Consider the following 18668-nt stretch of genomic DNA (forward strand, 5'->3'; position numbering starts at 1 on the left):
TGTACCACACCTTCATAGCGCCCGGCTAGCTCAGTCGGTAGAGCACGAGACTCTTAATCTCGGGGTCGTGGGTTCGAGCCCCACGTTGGGCGTACCTGTTTTGCGCTCAGTAGCTCCTCATCATGCGTCTTTCGTAAAATGACCTTCTATACTGTGTTTTGAATCAGGGTTACATGCGTATAATTCGGAGCTAACGCACTCATCATTCTCCTGTCTCTGTACGACACCTTCGTAGCGACCGGCTAGCTCAGTCGGTAGAGCATGAGACTCTTAATCTCGGGGTCCTGGGGTCCAGCCCCACGTTGGGCGTACCTGTTTTGCGCTCAGTAGCTCCTCATCATGCGTCTTTCGTAAAATGACCTTCTATACTGTGTTTTGAATCAGGGTTACATGCGTATAATTCGGAGCTAACGCACTCATCATTCTCCTGTCTCTGTACGACACCTTCGTAGCGACCGGCTAGCTCAGTCGGTAGAGCATGAGACTCTTAATCTCGGGGTCCTGGGGTCCAGCCCCACGTTGGGCGTACCTGTTTTGCGCTCAGTAGCTCCTCATCATGCGTCTTTCGTAAAATGACCTTCTATACTGTGTTTTGAATCAGGGTTACATGCGTATAATTCGGAGCTAACGCACTCATCATTCTCCTGTCTCTGTACGACACCTTCGTAGCGACCGGCTAGCTCAGTCGGTAGAGCATGAGACTCTTAATCTCGGGGTCCTGGGGTCCAGCCCCACGTTGGGCGTACCTGTTTTGCGCTCAGTAGCTCCTCATCATGCGTCTTTCGTAAAATGACCTTCTATACTGTGTTTTGAATCAGGGTTACATGCGTATAATTCGGAGCTAACGCACTCATCACTCTCCTGTCTCTGTACGATACCTTCGTAGCGCCCGGCTAGCTCAGTCGGTAGAGCACGAGACTCTTAATCTCGGGGTCGTGGGTTCGAGCCCCACGTTGGGCGTACCTGTTTTGCGCTCAGTAGCTCCTCATCATGCGTCTTTCGTAAAATGACCTTCTATACTGTGTTTCCAATCAGGGTTACATTCGTATAATTCGGAGCTAACGCACCTAGCATTCTCCTGTCTCTGTACCACACCTTCGTAGCGCCCGGCTAGCTCAGTCGGTAGAGCACGAGACTCTTAATCTCGGGGTCGTGGGTTCGAGCCGCACGTTGGGCGTACTTGTTTTGCACTCAGTAGCTCCTCATCATGCGTCTTTCGTAAAATGACCTTCTATACTGTGTTTTGAATCAGGGTTACATGCGTATAATTCGGAGCTAACGCACTCATCATTCTCCTGTCTCTGTACGACACCTTCGTAGCGACCGGCTAGCTCAGTCGGTAGAGCATGAGACTCTTAATCTCGGGGTCCTGGGGTCCAGCCCCACGTTGGGCGTACCTGTTTTGCGCTCAGTAGCTCCTCATCATGCGTCTTTCCTAAAATGACGTTCTATACTGTGTTTCGAATCAGGGTTACATGCGTATAATTCGAAGCTAACGCACTCTGCATTCTCCTGTCTCTGTACCACACCTTCGTAGCGCCCGGCTAGCTCAGTGGGTGGAGCACGAGACTCTTAATATCGGGGTCGTGGGTTCGAGCGCCACGTTGGGCGTACCTGTTCTGCGCTCAGTAGCTCCTCATCATGCGTGTTTCTTAAAATGACCCTCTATACTGTGTTTCCAATCGGGGTTACATGCGTATAATTCGGAGCTAATACACTAAGCATTCTTCTGTCTCTGTATCACACCTTCGTAGCGCCCGGCTAGCTCAGTCGGTAGCGCACGAGACTCTTAATCTCGGGGTCGTGTGTTCGAGCCCCACGTTGGGCGTACCTGTTTTGCGCTCAGTAGCTCCTCATCACGCGTCTTTCGTAAAATGACCTTCTATACTGTGTTTCCAATTAGAGTTACATTCGTATAATTCGGAGCTAACGCAATCAGCATTCTCCTGTCTCTCTGTACCACACCTTCGTAGGGTCCGGATAGCTCATTGCACTTCCGGCGCTTGTGCTAACCGGTTGTGTGCGACATGAGCTCCGTTGGAGCGGCTGTTACGGCTAACCCTAGCCGGGATGAATCGTCTACTGTGCCTCGGAAGTCCTACAGGATGATTATGCCTACGTTACCAAAAGGCGAAATTTCACGTAACACTGTTTTTCTGCACGCGGACCCTGATGCGAGGCCGTATAAAGTTCAAGACTTCATAGCCCCTCTTGGAGTGGCAGTGAACAAGGGGGACATCGCGGGATTCGGTTCGTACCTCTTCAATCATGTGTGGGTGGTTACCTTCCACTCGGAGACGACAAAAGAGAAATTTCGGCAACTTGGCGAACTGGTAGTCAAAGGAAGACGGTGTGTTGTGGTGGACCCAAATTCCAATGAGGTTACGTTTAAACTGCATTGGCTGCCAACGAATGTGACTGACGAGGCGGTTCGTCGTTGCCTGTCATTGTACGGGAAGGTTACAGACATCGTGCGGGAAAAGTGGAACTGTGCGGGTCTGGAGGGGGTGGAGACGACGACACGTTCCGTTACCGTGCAGCTTCACGATGGTGTAACTTCGGAGAGCATCCCCTACCAACTGAAGATAATGGGTGTGACAGTGCTGGTGTCGGTCCCTGGAAAACCTCCCCTGTGCCTACGATGTAAACAGGTAGGCCATATACGTAGTCAGTGTCGCACAGACTACTGTCGTAGCTGTAAGGGCTACGGTCATCTAACGGAAGACTGTGTCCGCTCCTATGCTTCGATGACAAAGGCCACGTCGAGGAAAAGTAACGAGGAGATGGTAATGGGCATTCAAGATACTGAGGCGACCTTGCAATGTGAAAAGGAAAAATACCCGCACACAGAAGAAAGTTGTCTACCGCAAGAAAACTCATCGAAAGTACTTCAAGAAGAGGAGGGAAATGCTTCGCACAAAGACAAACGGACAGATGAACAACGAAAGATGGACTGCTCACAGGAGCAGGAGTCGACCGGAAAAAGGAAAGGTGCTGAAACTAAGAAAACTTTGGACAGATTCGTTGAAAGCCATAAGGGAAAATCTGATATCACGGGGAAGAAGAAAGTAAAGCAGGTTCAGGTGCTGGAAAGGCAGCTGCCCCTTCAGGAGGTTGGGTTGTCACAACTGGACGTCCCAGGTTTCTTCTAATGGTAAACAGCGTTGCGATTGTCGGCCGAGACAGCAGTATGATAAGAAAGAAGAAAATAAAACTTGCAACACATAATGTCGTCAGCCTGATATCAAGCAGACGGAAGCACTGGATTGGAAACATGTTAGCTGCTGAAAAGGTCGACGTGGCGTGCTTTCAAGAAACTAAAATCGCAACGATAGAGCAAGAAAGAGAACTTGTTAATTTTTTCCAGTCAAGATTCTGGTGTTATTGCTCGTCGGCGATAGGAGGAAGTGCGGGTACTCTCATTCTTATTAGGAAGAAAGCAGGCTTGGTGGTGGTGGACTGCGTGCTGGACGAGAGCGGTCGGCTGTGCGTGGTGGATTTTTTGTTCCGACAAAATATGATACGGCTTATTTCTGTATATGCACCCAATGAACCTACGGAAAGAAAAGACTTTTTCGCGTCACTGAGTCAGTTTGTGAAGGTATCATGGAACGTCATATTGTGCGGGGACTTCAACTGTGTTCTCAAGAAAGCGGACTGCAGTTACAGGCAGGTAAAGAGTGACGTGAGCAGAAAGGAGCTGATAAAACTCACAACGAATGCCGACCTGACCGACGTCTGGGAAAAAATGCCCGGAGGTAATATCGAATTCACGCATTTTCAAGGAACCTCCCATGCAAGGCTCGACAGGTTCTATACATCGGGGCTGCTTCTCCCTATGATTGGAAACTACCAAGTAAAGCCACAGTTTTTTTCGGACCACTCTTTAGTCAGCATGACAGTTCAATGTCAGAACCGTACAAGTAGGGTCGGAAAAGAGAGCAGAACCTGCTGGAAGATGAATGAGAGTATACTGGAGGAAGAAAGTTTCTGCGACAAACTGAGAAGTATGATAGAAGAATATCAGAAAGAAGGAAATGTCAATGCCGTGACCTGGGAAGAATTTAAGCATGCGTTAAGGAAAGAAGCCATTGAATATTCACAAATAAGAGCCTTCGAAAGGAATCAGCGGATAAGGGATCTGATGCGGACACTGACGTCTTTGGCAGAGGTGGAGTGTAAACATCCAGGCTTCTTTAAAGAAGACATCAAGAAAGTTAAGGAAGAACTTCAGAAACTGTTTGAAGAGAAACACCGTGGAGCGCTCATACGAAGTAGGGTGCAGACACTAGTACGTGAAGAAACACCATTTACGATTTTCCGGTTTAAGGAGCGTGAACGAGCAGAGGGCAACGCTATCAAGTTTATTGATACAGGCGAGCGCATCGTCAAGGAGGATAACGAGATTGAAGATATCTTTTATAAACATTACCTCAGCCTTTTTCAAGAGAAGGACAGCGACCGGAAGCAGTACGAAACCTGGTTACAAGGTTTACCAACAGTAGGTGAGGAGTGTATGGAAACGAACAACGCAGAAATAACGGAAGAAGAAATCACGAAGGTCATAAAAAAAATAGGAAGAAATAAGTCTCCTGGGATTGACGGGATTGGCGCAGGTTTTTACAAGGTGTTTTCTGAGCAGATATGCAGTATACTGAAAATTGTGTACGACGACATTTTAAGAAGAGGACTGTTACCGCCAAGCATGAGACAGTCACTCACGGTCCTGATTCCAAAAAAGAGAGAGGGCAAGGAGAACCCATCCGTCACTGACTACCTTCCCATTAGTCTTCTATGCACGGACTACAAAATTTTAGCAAAAATTCTGGCGGGCCGATCCGAAACAGCACTTCGGGGAATTATTGGAAATCATCAACCATACGGTCTTCACGGCAGATCCATTGCCAGAAAACCACGTAATGAGAACAGTCTGTGAAATAGCCAACTGTACTTCTCAGCAGTTTGCAGTGCTCCAGACGGATCTCAGGCAAGCCTTCGATAGAGTTAACCACGAATTCCTCGTGGCTGTTCTACAGCATTGTCGGGTAGGGGACTATCTGAGTAGGTGGACCAAGATATGTTATAATGAAGTCACCACTCGGCTTTTGGTAAACGGAAAGCTTGGAAAAAGCATACCGATCCGGTCCTCCGTCAGACAAGGCTGCCCACTTTCACCCATTCTCTTTGCCATGTACCTCGAACCCCTGTGCCGCAAGCTAGCTATGAACAAGAACATTAGAGGTGTAGTGATCGGCGCAGAGCACGTCAACGTTCTGGCATATGCGGACGACGTCGCAATAATCTGCTCAACGAAACTGCAAGTATGTGAAGCTATAGGTACCATTCAAGAATTCACTAAGGTTTCTGGAGCTGAGTTGAACTTGAGGAAATCAACAGGAGCCTGGCTAGGGAATTGGACATATACACCGGAGCAGTTTATGCAAATCACCTGGACCACAAGCATTGGAAAATACTTGGGTATTGCCTTCAACGGGCAGGGTACCTTAAACATGTGGTGGACACAGAAAATGAACCTTCTACGTGGAAGTCTGGTCCCCTGGCAAAGCAGATACTTGTCTTTCTGCAACAGGGCATACGTTTGCAATGCAGTGTTGTACCCTGCTGTACTTTACGCAGCTCAGTGTACTAGCATTGATCAACGCTTCCAAGCCAAGTTCCACAGGATTTGTGCGACTTTCATTTGGCGTTCGTCTATGGAAAGCATGAGACGTTCAAACCTCTTCCTTAACCTGAAGCAAGGTGGCATAGGCCTCGTAAACCTAACGATCAAGATAAGAGTGCAAAGATTCTTTTACTTCAGAGAACAGAAAGATCCGTTCCTTAGAGCAGCACTTCAAGTTCTAGGCGGCGTATACCTCAGAAAGTGGACAGTAACATCTGAAGATGGAAGCCACCACATTCACTCTTTAACTTTCTATAAAGAAATAGCAAGTGCAATATCCTTTTTTGAGGACCTCTTCTCACAGGATTATCTCGTATCTGTTTCAAGGAAAAGACTGTATTGGGACACTATAGCTAAAGTTACGCCAACTCCGTTGTATAGACAGTGTAAGCCACCCTACGGCTCACAAGACGTGCTCAGGAAAGTGAGAAGGTTAAGGATCCCAACAGGGTCAAATGATTTCTTCTTTCGGTTCCATTGGGAGGTCTTACCGGTTAAAACCTGGATGAGACGGAAAGGCTTCATAGTTCCCTGGTCCCTTAACTGCGTTGTGTGCCCCGAGGAAGAGGAGACTCTCATCCATGTGTTCTTGCTGTGTAAAAGAGCCATACAATTTTGGGGTGCATTCAGGAATTTCATTGACGTGGACTTGGATCTACATTGGACCCGCATGAAGTTTCTACATTTTGGTGACACACTGGACAGTTTTTTAATTCTTGCACTACATTCCCTCTGGAGCTATCGCATGGACTATGTTGAATGTCGTGAAGGAAACGGAACAGCGTGGGAGAAGTTTGTGCAAAAGGTGTTATGGACAATTACTGTGCTACCAAACGAGGACTTGGTGGGTTTGTGGGCCGAGGTCCAAAGCAAGATCGAACGCGGTGAAGGCAACCTCAGTTGCCAGGTGTATGGTAGGAGAGTAGCAACTCGTTTGTGAGGCGGAAGCCAGCAAGGAACCGGAAGAACTGTAGCGTGGTTTTACATATTTTAGTAATAATAAAAACGTAAAAAATAAAAACGTAAAAAATAAAAAAAAATAAAAAAAAGGGTCCGGATAGCTCAGTCGGTACAGCAGGACACTCTTTTTCTCGGGGTCATGGGTTCGAGCCCCACGTTGGGCGTACCTGTTTCGCGCTCTGTAGCTCCTCATCATGCGTCTTTCGTAAAATGACCTTCTATATGTGTTTCCAATCAGGGTTACATTCGTATAATTCAGAGCTAACGCACTCAGCATTCTCCTGTCTCTGTACCACACCTTCGAAGCGCCCGGCTAGCTCAGTCGGTAGAGCACGAGACAATTAATTTCGGGGTCGTAGGTTCGAGCCCCACGTTGGGAGTACCTGTTTTGCGCTCAGTAGCTCCTCATCATGCGTCTTTCGTAAAATGACCTTCTATACTGTGTTTCCAATCCGGGTTACATGCGTATAATTCGGAGCTAACGCACTAAGCATTCTCCTGTCTCTGTACCACACCTTCGTAGCGCCCGGCTAGCTCAGTCGGTAGAGCACGAGACTCTTAATCTCGGGGTCGTGGGTTCGAGCCCCACGTTGGGCGTACCTGTTTTGCGCTCAGTAGCTCCTCATCATGCGTCTTTCGTAAAATGACCTTCTATACTGTGTTTCCAATCAGGGTTACATTCGTATAATTCGGAGCTAACGCACTTAGCATTCTCCTGTCTCTGTACCACACCTTCGTAGCGGCCGGCTAGCTCAGTCGGTAGAGCACGAGACTCTTAATGTCGGGGTCGTGGGTTCGAGCCCCTCGTTGGGCGTACCTGTTTTGCGCTCAGTAGCTCCTCATCATGCGTCTTTCGTAAAATGACCTTCTATACTGTGTTTCCAATCAGGGTTACATTCGTAGAATTCGGAGCTAACGCACTTAGCATTCTCCTGTCTCTGTACCACACCTTCGTAGCGCCCGGCTAGCTCAGTCGGTAGAGCACGAGACTCTTAATCTCGGGGTCGTGGGTTCGAGCCCCACGTTGGGCGTACCTGTTTTGCGCTCAGTAGCTCCTCATCATGCGTCTTTCGTAAAATGACCTTCTATACTGTGTTTCGAATCAGGGTTACATGAGTATAATTCGGAGCTAACGCACTCATCATTCTCCTGTCTCTGTACGACACCTTCGTAGCGCCCGGCTAGCTCAGTCGGTAGAGCACGAGACTCTTAATCTCGGGGTCGTGGGTTCGAGCCCCACGTTGGGCGTACCCGTTTTGCGCTCAGTAGCTCCTCATCATGCGTCTTTCCTAAAATGACCTTCTATACTGTGTTTCGAATCAGGGTTACATGCGTATAATTCGAAGCTAACGCACTCTGCATTCTCCTGTCTCTGTAACACACCTTCGTAGCGCCCGGCTAGCTCAGTCGGTGGAGCACGAGACTCTTAATATCGGGGTCGTGGGTTCGAGCGCCACGTTGGGCGTACCTGTTCTGCGCTCAGTAGCTCCTCATCATGCGTATTTCGTAAAATGACCCTCTATACTGTGTTTCCAATCAGGGTTACATGCGTATAATTCGGAGCTAACGCAATCAGCATTCTCCTGTCTCTGTACCACACCTTCGTAAGGTCCGGATAGCTCAGCATTCCACTTCCGGCGCTTGTGCTAACCGGTCGTGTGCATCATGAGCTCCGTTGGTGCGGCTGTAACGGCTAACCCTAGCCGGGATGAATCGTCGTCGTTGAGGAATGAGGCTAACAACATGGTACAGGAATCATACAGAATAATCATGCCAACGTTACCAAAAGGTGAAATTTCAAAGAACACTGTGTTTCTTCATGGAGACCCGTCGGCCAGGCAGTACAAAGGGCAGGATTTTGTGGCCCCTTTGAGAGAAGCTGTGAAGATGAAGGAGATAGCAAGTTTTGGCTCGTATCTTTTCAACCACGTGTGGATCGTCACCTTTCACTCGGAGGCGGAAAAAGAGAAACTAAGGCAGGTTGGGGAGTTGAAAGTGAAGGGAAGAAGGTGTATGATCATCGACCCCAACTCAAGCGAGGTTACGCTAAAGCTACATTGGATACCAATGAATGTCTCGGACGAAGTAGTACGCCGGGCACTGTCCACGTACGGAAAAACCACTGATATGGTTAGAGAGAAATGGCGGCTACCTGGACTGGAAGGAGTGGAAACAACTACACGTTCTGTCACCATACAGCTTAAGGATGGCGTTTCCACTGAAAGCATTCCGTACCAGCTGAAAATAATGGGTGTGACAGTGCTGATATCGGTCCCAGGGAAGCCTCCATTATGTTTACGATGTAAGCAGGTGGGACATATACGAAGCCAATGCAGGACGGACTACTGCCGTAGCTGTAAGGGATTTGGACATGTACAAGAGGACTGCGTTCGGACTTATGCTTCAATGACAAGAGGCTGGCCGGAAAAACATAACGAAGAAATCGTAATGGATATCCAGGACACAGAACATGCCATGCAGCAAGGAGAGGAAAAGGAACAACAAGCAGCTGAAGTTAACTCCGTCGCAGGGAAAGGAAATATAAGGGAAGGAGACCCGGGAGACAATAGAACAACGCCGCCAGAATGCAAAGAGACTGTGAAGGACTGGTCCCTTGTACATGAGGCGTACGGAAAAAGGAAAGGGGAGGACACTGGAAAAAACATAGAATCAGCGGAAGCGAACCAGGAAGACATTTTGGAGAACATAAAAAAGAAAGCATGTCAGGGACGTACCCTTGAAGTACAGTTGCCCTTGGAGGAAGTTGGGTCATCACAGTTGGACGATCCCGGTTTCTTTTAGTCAGGGGCTACGTCAGCTTTATCAACTAAGCGCAAGATGGCAAGTACGAAGACAATAAAGGTGGGAACATTAAATGTAGTGAGTTTGTTATCAAGAAAGCGGAAGCGGTGGACTAGCGATGTGTTATCTGCCGAGAGGGTTGATATTGCCTGCATTCAAGAAACAAAGATTGCTACGATAGAACAAGAAAAAGAACTCGTGAATTTCTTTAGGGAGAAATTTTGGTGCTACTCTTCAACAGCAATAGGTGGGAGTGCGGGCACTTTGATTCTGGTGAGGAAAAACGCAGGATTAGCTGTGATTGATAGTGTGCTTGACGAAAGTGGACGGCTGTGTATAGTGGATGTCCTGCATGGCCAGAGAATGATCAGAATCGTATGTGTGTATGCTCCCAATGAAACAACGGACAGAAAAGACTTCTTCGCGTCGCTCAAGCAGTTTGTGAACGTTACATGGGAGGTCCTGATGTGTGGTGATTTTAACTGCGTACTGAGGAAAGAAGACTGCTCGTACAAGCAAGTGAAGGCTGACACTAGTAGGAAGGATCTCCTGAAATTAATACAGGATAGTGACCTACTGGACGTATGGGATGGAAAGTCGGCAGAGAGCATGAAGTACACTCACTTCCAAGGGACTTCCCACGCTAGGTTGGACAGGATGTATATATCCGGAACACTAATGCCGTATGTGAGTAACTATGAGGTGAAGCCTCAATTCTTCTCGGATCACGCTTTAGTCTCGGTGTCAGTTGCTGTGGAGAAACGGCCAACCAGTAAAGTTAACGAACGACACAGTATATGGAAAATGAATGAAAGTATCCTGGAGGAAGATGGCTTCCGGGAAAAAATGAGGAGACTGATAGAAGAATATAGCACGGACGAAGACGTAAATGCTGTCACATGGGAAGGATTCAAACAGAAGGTGAAAAGAACAGCCATCGAGTATTCGCAGATCAGAGCATTCCAGAAAAAACGGGAAAAGAAGCGGCTCATGGGAACGCTGTTAATATTGGTAGAAGCAGAATGTAGTCATCCAGGCTGTTTTAAAGAAGACATCAAGGCAGTTAAAAATGAACTTCAAAAGCTGTACGAAGAAGAACACCGTGGAGCGCTGATTCGAAGCAGAGTGCAAACGCTAGCAAGGGAGGAGACGCCTTACAAGGTGTTCCGATTCAAGGAGCGGGAAAGAGCAGACAGGAACACCATCAATGCGATAAAAAATGAGGGCCGTACCTTGACCAAGGAGGAAGACATCATAGATGCTTTTCAAGAGAAGTACACCAGTCTCTTCAGAGAGAAGCCAAGTCTACAAGGCGGATATGGGTCATGGCTGGAAGGATTACCCACGGTGAGCGGACAATGTCAGGAGATTATCAACACAGAAATATCAGAAGATGAAATAAGCAGAGCTATAAAAAAGCTTGGAAGGAATAAATCTCCTGGTATTGATGGTATAGGGGCCAGTTTCTATAAAATGTTCAGCGATCTGTTATGTGGTATTCTGAAGAAAGTTTTCGAAGACGTGGCCAGAAGAGGCCTACTTCCGCCAAGCATGAGACAATCCATTACAGTCTTAATACCAAAAAAGACATCAAGTAAGGACACTCCATCTCTCTCTGACTACCGGCCTATCAGTCTTTTGTGTACTGACTACAAAATCTTAGCGAAAATTCTCTCCGCAAGAGTGGAAAACGGACTACGGGAAGTTATAGGAACTCATCAACCATACGGCCTGCACGGGAGGTCAATTGCAAGAAATTTGCATATCATGCGCACTGTGTGTGAAGTAGCGGAACTATCATCTCAGCCTTTTGCAGTACTTCAAACTGATTTGAGCCAAGCGTTCGACCGTGTCAGTCATTCTTTTCTGTTCGCGGTGCTGCGAAAATGCCAAATTGGGGGATTCCTTATCAGATGGCTCACCATTTGCTACAATCAAGTATCTACTCGGCTCCGGGTGAATGGCAGTGTTGGCAAGGGAATACCCATCCTCTCTTCGGTCCGCCAAGGCTGCCCTTTATCTCCAGTGCTTTTCGCTCTCTATCTGGAACCTTTGTGCAGGAGGATTGCAGCAAACCAGTACATCAAGGGGATACAGATGGGGGTCGAACACGTTAACTTGCTGGCTTATGCAGACGACATCGCCGTTATATGCACATCTAAACTACAAGTCTGCGAAACGATCAGGACAATACAAGACTACAGCAAAGTATCGGGAGCCTGCTTGAATTTGGCGAAGTCGTTGGGGACCTGGCTGGGCGGATGGACGTACGCACCTGAAAAATTCATGCGAATTTCCTGGACAAGAACACTTGGAAAGTATCTGGGCGTTACCTTCAATTCGGACAGAGGAACGACATGGGCAAGGAAACTGACGTCAGTCCGTGGAAACCTCACAGGTTGGCAAGGAAGATATTTGTCTTTCACCAACAGAGCCTACATCTGCAACTCGGTGCTATACCCCGCAGTGCTCTACGTTGCGCAGTGTTCCAGAATCGACGTAGATACGTGCAACAAGTTCCACAGAATGTGTGCGACCTTCATCTGGAAATCGACGATGGAGAAGATGCGACGTACGAATCTCTTCTTTAGCTTAAAAAAAGGTGGTTTAGGATTGGTGAACCTGAGCATCAAACTAAAAGTGCAACGCTTCTTGTACTTCCGGGATCAGAAAGATCCTTTCCTAAGGGCGGCGCTTCAAGTGCTTGGTTGCGCTTACATTGCGAGGTGGACGGCATCATCAGTAGGCGCAAGCCGCCGAACGCCCGTGTTGGCATTCTACAGGGAGATAGCAGAAGCAGTAACTTTTTTTGAACAACGGTTCTCGTGGGATTACCTGACGGCTGTGGGGAAGAAGAAGCTCTACTGGGACACGATCGCAGCAAGTCTACCTACACCGCTTTATAGAATGTGCAGGCCCCCCAATAATAACGAGGGTGTCCTTAAAAGAGTAAGGAAACTCAAGGTCCCCACAGGAGCGAAGGACTTCTTCTTCAGCCTTCATTGGGAAGTGCTTCCTGTAAAATCATGGCTCAGACGGAAGGGATTTATCGTACCTTGGTCGATATGTTGCGCGGCTTGTCCGGGAGAAGAGGAAACGCTCACTCACGTGTTTCTGCTGTGCAGAAGAGCTCTGCAATTCTGGTGTGGGTTTAGAGAACTGATCGAGAAGGACGTCACGCTGCAGTGGCTTACTATAAAATTTCTGGACTTTGGTGAGGCTTCGGAAAGCGACGCAGTGGCAAGCTTGATAGTGCTGGGACTATACGCGCTGTGGAGTTTCAGAATGGACGAGATCGAGTGCCGAGAAAAGCCAGTGCCTCCGTGGAAACGCTTTAAAGAAAAGCTGCTGTGGACATTGAGCATGCTGCAAGACGACGAATTGGAAGACTGCTGGAAGATTGTAAAAAACAAAGTGGAGAAAGGGGAGGCTAATCTTTGCAGACAAGTGTACGGCCGCAAAGCAGCAGCCATTAGGTAGGGGGGGGGGACAATCAGGGAAGGTTTTTAAAGTGTACAGTGTATTTTTATCAGAATTAATAAAAAAAAGGGGCGATCGGCAAAAAAAAAAAAAAAAAAAAAAGGTCCGGATAGCTCAGTCGGTAGAGCAGGACACTCTTTTTCTCGGGGTCATGGGTTCGAGCCCCACGTTGGGCGTACCTGTTTCGCGCTCTGTAGCTCCTCATCATGCGTCTTTCGTAAAATGACCTTCTATATGTGTTTCCAATCAGGGTTACATTCGTATAATTCAGAGCTAACGCACTCAGCATTCTCCTGTCTCTGTACCACACCTTCGTAGCGCCCGGCTAGCTCAGTCGGTAGAGCACGAGACTCTTAATCTCGGGGTCGTGGGTTCGAGCCCTACGTTGGGCGTACCTGTTTTGCGCTCAGTAGCTCCTCATCATGCGTCTTTCGTAGAATGACCTTCTATACTGTGTTTCCAATCAGGGTTACATGCGTATAATTCGGAGCTAACGCACTCAGCATTCTCCTGTCTCTGTACCACACCTTCGTAAAGCCCGCCTAGCGCAGTCGGTAGAGCACAAGACTCTTACCCCCGGATTCCCGGTCAGCCCTCAGTGTTCCCTAATGCCAAGTGCACTTCGAGGGGCCCTTCCGTTGATTCCCAAACCGCACTAGACAGTGGCGCCGCCCCTAGTGGCGCCCTTCCCCTCGAGGGCACGCCAGAGCACCCTTCGACCAGCCCTTGAGAGGGTTTCGAGCGCATGAAACATGGATGACGACGATTTCGTCGATTTTGCTCTTTACGTTGCAAGGATAACAGAGGAAGGACGCCTCACAGCGTGTCAACGACTGCGTGACTGGAGCAATCATTTTGATGTGTACGGGCGGCAGGACTTCGAAAGAAAGTACGGCTTCCCGAAGGAGCTTGTGTGTGACTTCGTGGAAATGCTAGGCCTACGAAGTTGTGTCAACAACCGAGGGAGCCCATTGCCACCCGTTTACCAGTTGCTTTTGGCCCTCCGTTTTTATCGCACGGGCTCGTTTCAGATGGTAATCGGCGATGTCGTCAACGTGAGCCAGCCAACAGTGTCGCGGGCAATTGCAACATTGTCAAGAGCGCTTGCAAGACTCCGGCCGGATCATGTGAGACTGCCAACGCCCGATGAAATTCCAGACGTACGTCTGCAGTTCTACAAGATCGCAGACTTTCCTGGCGTCACAGGATGTATAGATGGGACACACATACCAATACAAAGTCCCGGTGGTGAAAACGCCGAACTGTTTCGCAACAGGAAAGGAGTCTTCTCGGTGAATGTCCAAGTGAGTATTTCAAATAATGTGTTTCAGCAGTAGTGGTTTAGCACGCAAGTGCGGTATGCACTGGCCGCTGTCAGCGAACGCTTAGCGATATGTACTTTCATTTCAATAGCGCGGTTACTGCTTTCATTTGAATATGCCGTTAGTAACAGTCTCAAGGCTTTTAATGTAATCTGACTGTGCCGTCTTGGACCTGTTCTGACGCCGTGCCGTAACGGTAAATGCCAATTACGTGCCTCATATATAGATATCTGTGGCACCTAAAAAAGACACCCTGTATAAAGAACACACAAGAAGAGCTGTGCAGTTCATCTCTCAGTTACTTTGTCATGTGACCCTAATATCTTTTTTTTTTTGTCAATGCCAAACAGGTTGTGTCCGGACCCAACCTGGAGTTCTACGATATTGTGGCAAGCTGGGCTGGGTCAACTCACGACAGCCGCATTCTGCAGAATAGCAGATTTGGCACCTTGTTGGAGAATTCGCAGTACCCAGGTATCATCCTTGGAGACGCTGGCTATGCCTGCAAGCCACATCTTCTCACACCTTTGTTGAATGTACAGACTGCCAGTGAGGAAAGGTAATTGCGAATGGAAAGCTACTTGTATTGGTTTTGAAACTCTTTTTGTGTTACTTGGTAATGGGAAAAGCCTGATACTTGCACGTAAAAATTATTATCACATGTAAAATTATATTCACAATGAATCAATCACACAAATTATATGACACATAAAATCATATTCAGAGTTAGGAGCTTCAGTGCGATGAAACATGACAATTCTTGGCACAAGTTGGCTAGACTGCTATGTAACTCTATGATTGCACTACTGATTTATACATTCAGCATGGATAGAATAATAAATTATGGTGCCTGTTCTGGAACCTCACACGATACATGCAAAACTCAGCTGATATAATGTAAAAATATTCCATAGTGTGTTTCTGTTTTAATGACACCTGTTCTTTCGCAGGTATAATAAAGCTCACATCAAAACAAGGAACTCGATCGAAAGAGCTTTCGGAGTCTGGAACCGGATGTTCCCTTGTCTCACAAAGAAGCTGGCAACAAAGTTAGAGACGACAGTTGCCATAATCACTGCCACCGCTGTCCTCTACAACATCTGCCGAAAAAGAAACCTGCTGACCATGCCGGATGAAACAGAAGAGGTCGACAGTGAGGCTGTGGAGAATGCCACAGATGATAGATTAGGGGTGGCAGCAAGACGTGCATTCATCCAGCGACATTTCAGCAGTTAGAATTAGGTTTTTATGAGACGTGAGACAAGTGATGTTCTGAGGCTGGAACGCATAGAAAGGACAAATACATACAAGGCCTCAAGTACCTCACAAATTAATGACGAAAGATGGAAGTCACTAAAAAGGTTAGTCAGCTGTAGGACTCTAACCCACATCTTCTGGATTACCGGTCCAGGGCTCTACCATGTTCAAATGATGCCGCTTGCGTCGATCCTGTCGTATGAATGTGTGTATGAGTGAGAAAAATGTAAGATGATGATGATTAGGTCTTTAGTGGCGCAACGACAACAAGAGAAAAATGTAAGAGTCAAAGGGGGATGAATGAGAGAGAGTGGTTGGTTTGTCCCTTCAGATGACGCTCCCTTGGAAGTCACTGGGGAGGTGTGTTAGCTTAGCTCAATTGGTAGAGGCCTGGGCCAGTAATCCAGAAGAGGTGGGTTCGAGTTCTAAAGCTGGCTAGCCTTGCCAGTGACTTCCATCTTTCATCATTAATAGGTTTTTATTTTACACGCTCAATAGTCACAAAAATGTTTCATGAATTGGGCTGCCAATACTCTGCCCTTGTAGCTGCTTGAGGAGCAACTGCTCTTTCAGTTCCGCAATTCTTAGCTTCTTCCTGTAAATTGCCAGTTTTGCATCATTTTGTTGTTGAGCAAACTTATTTTTCAATTCATAAAGCTCCAGTGCTGCTACTTTCTCTGCTTCAACCTTTTCCACACGGGCTGTGACCTCTTCCCTGACCTGTTCTGCGATAGTATGGGGCCTTTTTCTTGTTGTGAGCTGTGACTCTGTGGCTTGCACATGGGATCCTACAGTGCGGAAGATTACAATTATTATGTGATATATGCAGATACTTTGTTTCCCCTTTCTTTTTTTTCTGCTAGTAAATCCCCCCCCCCAGATACTTTGCTCTCATATGCCATTAACCTCAAGACTAGTACGAAGCCATCAGAGAAAGTCATGGTATCAGAGAAGGACACTGTCATGGTAATTTTATTTGAGATTGAGCTGTAGGTCTCTCTAAGGTCAGGCGCTGTGTGGATATTGTATGTGGGGGGATCCATTTAGACGAATATGTTTAGAGTGGGGATATTTTTGGGGGTGGGTACTTTGCTGTGTAAATAATGTTTCACAATAAACATGTTGAGTACATGGTTCATATGGTGCTTGCACAAAATGTACACTAACAGTGTCCAAATAACGTAAAGACGGAGGGAAATTAGGGGCCTATGTACTGATATTGACACACATACATCCCCCATTAGTATTGAAACCCTAGCATAAACACAGCTATTAAATATAGTTGCTGTGACCCACATAATGTCCCACTACATAAATACTCATTAGAGATTGCGAATGCAACGTAAGGCAGCCAGTTAATATTTTCAAACATCACGCACAGTGTTCGCAAACGTATGTGAACGTTAACCAATCCCAGTGACCATTGTCAGAGCTGTTATTTGTTGGCCGTGTTCCGTGTGCAGCTCCTCCATCAGCTGCAGGCGTACTGCCAGCAGCGTGGGAGTCCTCATTGTCGTCCTCAGCATCAATGTTTTGAAGAAGCTGTAAGAAGTAAGAAATGTCAGTGTCTAGCATTCACAGAGGGCACGCTCACATAAGGGGGCGGACATTTCCTAGAGAAATACAAAACTGAACCGTTTCACGCTCCGCTATGGACATGCAGGAGTGAACGACTGGTCCAAAAGCAGGCTGCATACAAACCTCTCCAGCACTCTGACGGTCGCCTCCTTCACTCTGTGCAACATGAGGTGCACGCATTGATGACCCAGCACCGTCCAGTGCGTCACTGTCCCAGCTAGAATATGGAAGTCGTACATGAGCAGTCGCAGTGTATTGCACTGCAGGCTTCCCTGCCAGTTACGAATTTAATGCAGTATATGCAGGGGCTGTGCAACTAATTGTGAACGTAGAATCCACACATACCTATTTGGAATACGATATGAGATGTGTGGGAGTACATCGTTGATTCTTTGAGACACGGAATCCGAGTCGTCCGTGTTCAAGGGAGGCCCGCCGCCGGTAGCGTAAATATGCTGCCGCTGCCTAGCGTTTTCCTTTTTAGCCTTGGACTTGATGTTTTCGAGGCACTTTTTTAGTTGTTTAACGTCCCTCTTTGTTACGTTTGTCTGGGCGTTAAATTCCTGAGCCAATTTTTCCCAGGTTCGGGCTTTGGCTCGGAGCATAGCGTTGTCGGATTGCTTGTTCTCTATAATTGTTTTATATTTTGAAACCAGTTCCACAAGAAGTTCTTTCTCTTCCACCGTGTATGGTGTTCGCTGCGAAGAATGTGAAGCTTCCATTTCAAATCAGCCAGCGACAAAAAACAACCGGCAGCAAACAGGACAAATGGAGCAATCGTGTAGCAGACGACAAGCGAGAGCCGGGTCGTCTGCGCACGCGCGAGCGCTAGGGAATGCAAACGTCACGCGCTTCGCCAAGGGCCTGCCGAGTGCGCGCTGGGAATCAAACGCGCCCATCCCTCGAGTGATCCCCTTGAGGGAACCCTTGTCAAGGAGCCCTCAGGGCAAGAATAAAGGGCGGACCGAGAATCCGGGGGTTAGTCTCGGGGTCGTGGGTTCGAGCCCCACGTACCTGTTGGGCGTACCTGTTCTGCGCTCAGTAGCTCCTCATCATGCGTCTTTCGTAAAATGACACTCTATACTGTGTTTTGCAATCAGGGTTACATGCGTATAATTCGAAGCTAACGCACTAAGCATTCTCCTGTCTCTGCACCACGCCTTCGTAGCGCCCGGCTAGCTCAGTCGGTAGAGCACGAGACTCTTAATCTCGGGGTCGTGGGTTGGAGCCCCGCTTTGGGCGTACCTGTTTTGCGCTCAGTAGCTCCTCATCATACGTCTTTCGTAAAATGACCTTCTATACTGTATTTCCAATCAGGGTTACATGCGTATAATTCGGAGCTAACGCACTAAGCATTCTTCTGTCTCTGTACCACGCCTTCGTAGCGCCCGGCTAGCTCAGTCGGTAGAGCACTAGACTCTTAATCTCGGGGTCGTGGGTTCAAGCCCCACGTTGGGCGTACCTGTTTTGCGCTCAGTAGCTCCTCATCATGCGTCTTTCGTAAAATGACCTTCTATACTGTGTTTCGAATCAGGGTTACATGCGTATAATTCGAAGCTAACGCACTCAGCATTCTCCTGTCTCTG

The 18668-nt window shown here is 47.6% G+C and overlaps 2 protein-coding genes and 8 non-coding genes across 10 annotated transcripts; all 10 read left to right on the plus strand.

Annotated features, from left to right (window-relative positions):
• The first annotated feature begins 19 nt into the window (after positions 1–19).
• Positions 20–92, plus strand: Trnak-cuu (transfer RNA lysine (anticodon CUU)). The gene has a single exon. It is a non-coding gene; the product is annotated as a tRNA-Lys (tRNA).
• Positions 93–887: 795 nt separating this feature from the next.
• Trnak-cuu (transfer RNA lysine (anticodon CUU)) lies at positions 888–960 on the plus strand. The gene has a single exon. It is a non-coding gene; the product is annotated as a tRNA-Lys (tRNA).
• A 5990-nt stretch (positions 961–6950) lies between these two features.
• Positions 6951–7023, plus strand: Trnan-auu (transfer RNA asparagine (anticodon AUU)). The gene has a single exon. It is a non-coding gene; the product is annotated as a tRNA-Asn (tRNA).
• Positions 7024–7167: 144 nt separating this feature from the next.
• On the plus strand, positions 7168–7240 carry Trnak-cuu (transfer RNA lysine (anticodon CUU)). Its single transcript has one exon. It is a non-coding gene; the product is annotated as a tRNA-Lys (tRNA).
• Positions 7241–7601: 361 nt separating this feature from the next.
• Trnak-cuu (transfer RNA lysine (anticodon CUU)) lies at positions 7602–7674 on the plus strand. The gene has a single exon. It is a non-coding gene; the product is annotated as a tRNA-Lys (tRNA).
• Positions 7675–7818: 144 nt separating this feature from the next.
• On the plus strand, positions 7819–7891 carry Trnak-cuu (transfer RNA lysine (anticodon CUU)). The gene has a single exon. It is a non-coding gene; the product is annotated as a tRNA-Lys (tRNA).
• Positions 7892–8308: 417 nt separating this feature from the next.
• LOC135385758 (uncharacterized) lies at positions 8309–9445 on the plus strand. The gene has a single exon (XM_064615257.1). It carries the CDS (start codon positions 8309–8311, stop codon positions 9443–9445), a length of 1137 nt encoding a protein of 378 aa, XP_064471327.1.
• Positions 9446–13244: 3799 nt separating this feature from the next.
• Positions 13245–13317, plus strand: Trnak-cuu (transfer RNA lysine (anticodon CUU)). The gene has a single exon. It is a non-coding gene; the product is annotated as a tRNA-Lys (tRNA).
• Positions 13318–13677: 360 nt separating this feature from the next.
• On the plus strand, positions 13678–15483 carry LOC135385770 (putative nuclease HARBI1). The gene is made up of 3 exons (XM_064615283.1): positions 13678–14229; positions 14598–14806; positions 15198–15483. Exons 1-3 carry the CDS (start codon positions 13678–13680, stop codon positions 15481–15483), a joined length of 1047 nt encoding a protein of 348 aa, XP_064471353.1.
• A 2985-nt stretch (positions 15484–18468) lies between these two features.
• Trnak-cuu (transfer RNA lysine (anticodon CUU)) lies at positions 18469–18541 on the plus strand. Its single transcript has one exon. It is a non-coding gene; the product is annotated as a tRNA-Lys (tRNA).
• The last annotated feature ends 127 nt before the right edge of the window (positions 18542–18668 follow it).

This window comes from Ornithodoros turicata, chromosome 1 (genome assembly GCF_037126465.1).
Source record: "Ornithodoros turicata isolate Travis chromosome 1, ASM3712646v1, whole genome shotgun sequence".
NCBI classification, from domain to species: domain Eukaryota; kingdom Metazoa; phylum Arthropoda; class Arachnida; order Ixodida; family Argasidae; genus Ornithodoros; species Ornithodoros turicata.

What these genes read in the sequence shown, in the direction of transcription:
- LOC135385758 (XM_064615257.1), top strand. Translation starts at nt 8,309, where the DNA reads ATGAGCTCCGTTGGTGCGGCTGTAACGGCTAACCCTAGCCGGGATGAA.
- LOC135385770 (XM_064615283.1), top strand. Translation starts at nt 13,678, where the DNA reads ATGGATGACGACGATTTCGTCGATTTTGCTCTTTACGTTGCAAGGATA. An exon ending in TCTTCTCGGTGAATGTCCAA is followed by an intron (nt 14,230 to 14,597) that starts GTGAGTATTTCA and finishes AATGCCAAACAG; the next exon opens with GTTGTGTCCGGACCCAACCT. An exon ending in CAGACTGCCAGTGAGGAAAG is followed by an intron (nt 14,807 to 15,197) that starts GTAATTGCGAAT and finishes GTTCTTTCGCAG; the next exon opens with GTATAATAAAGCTCACATCA.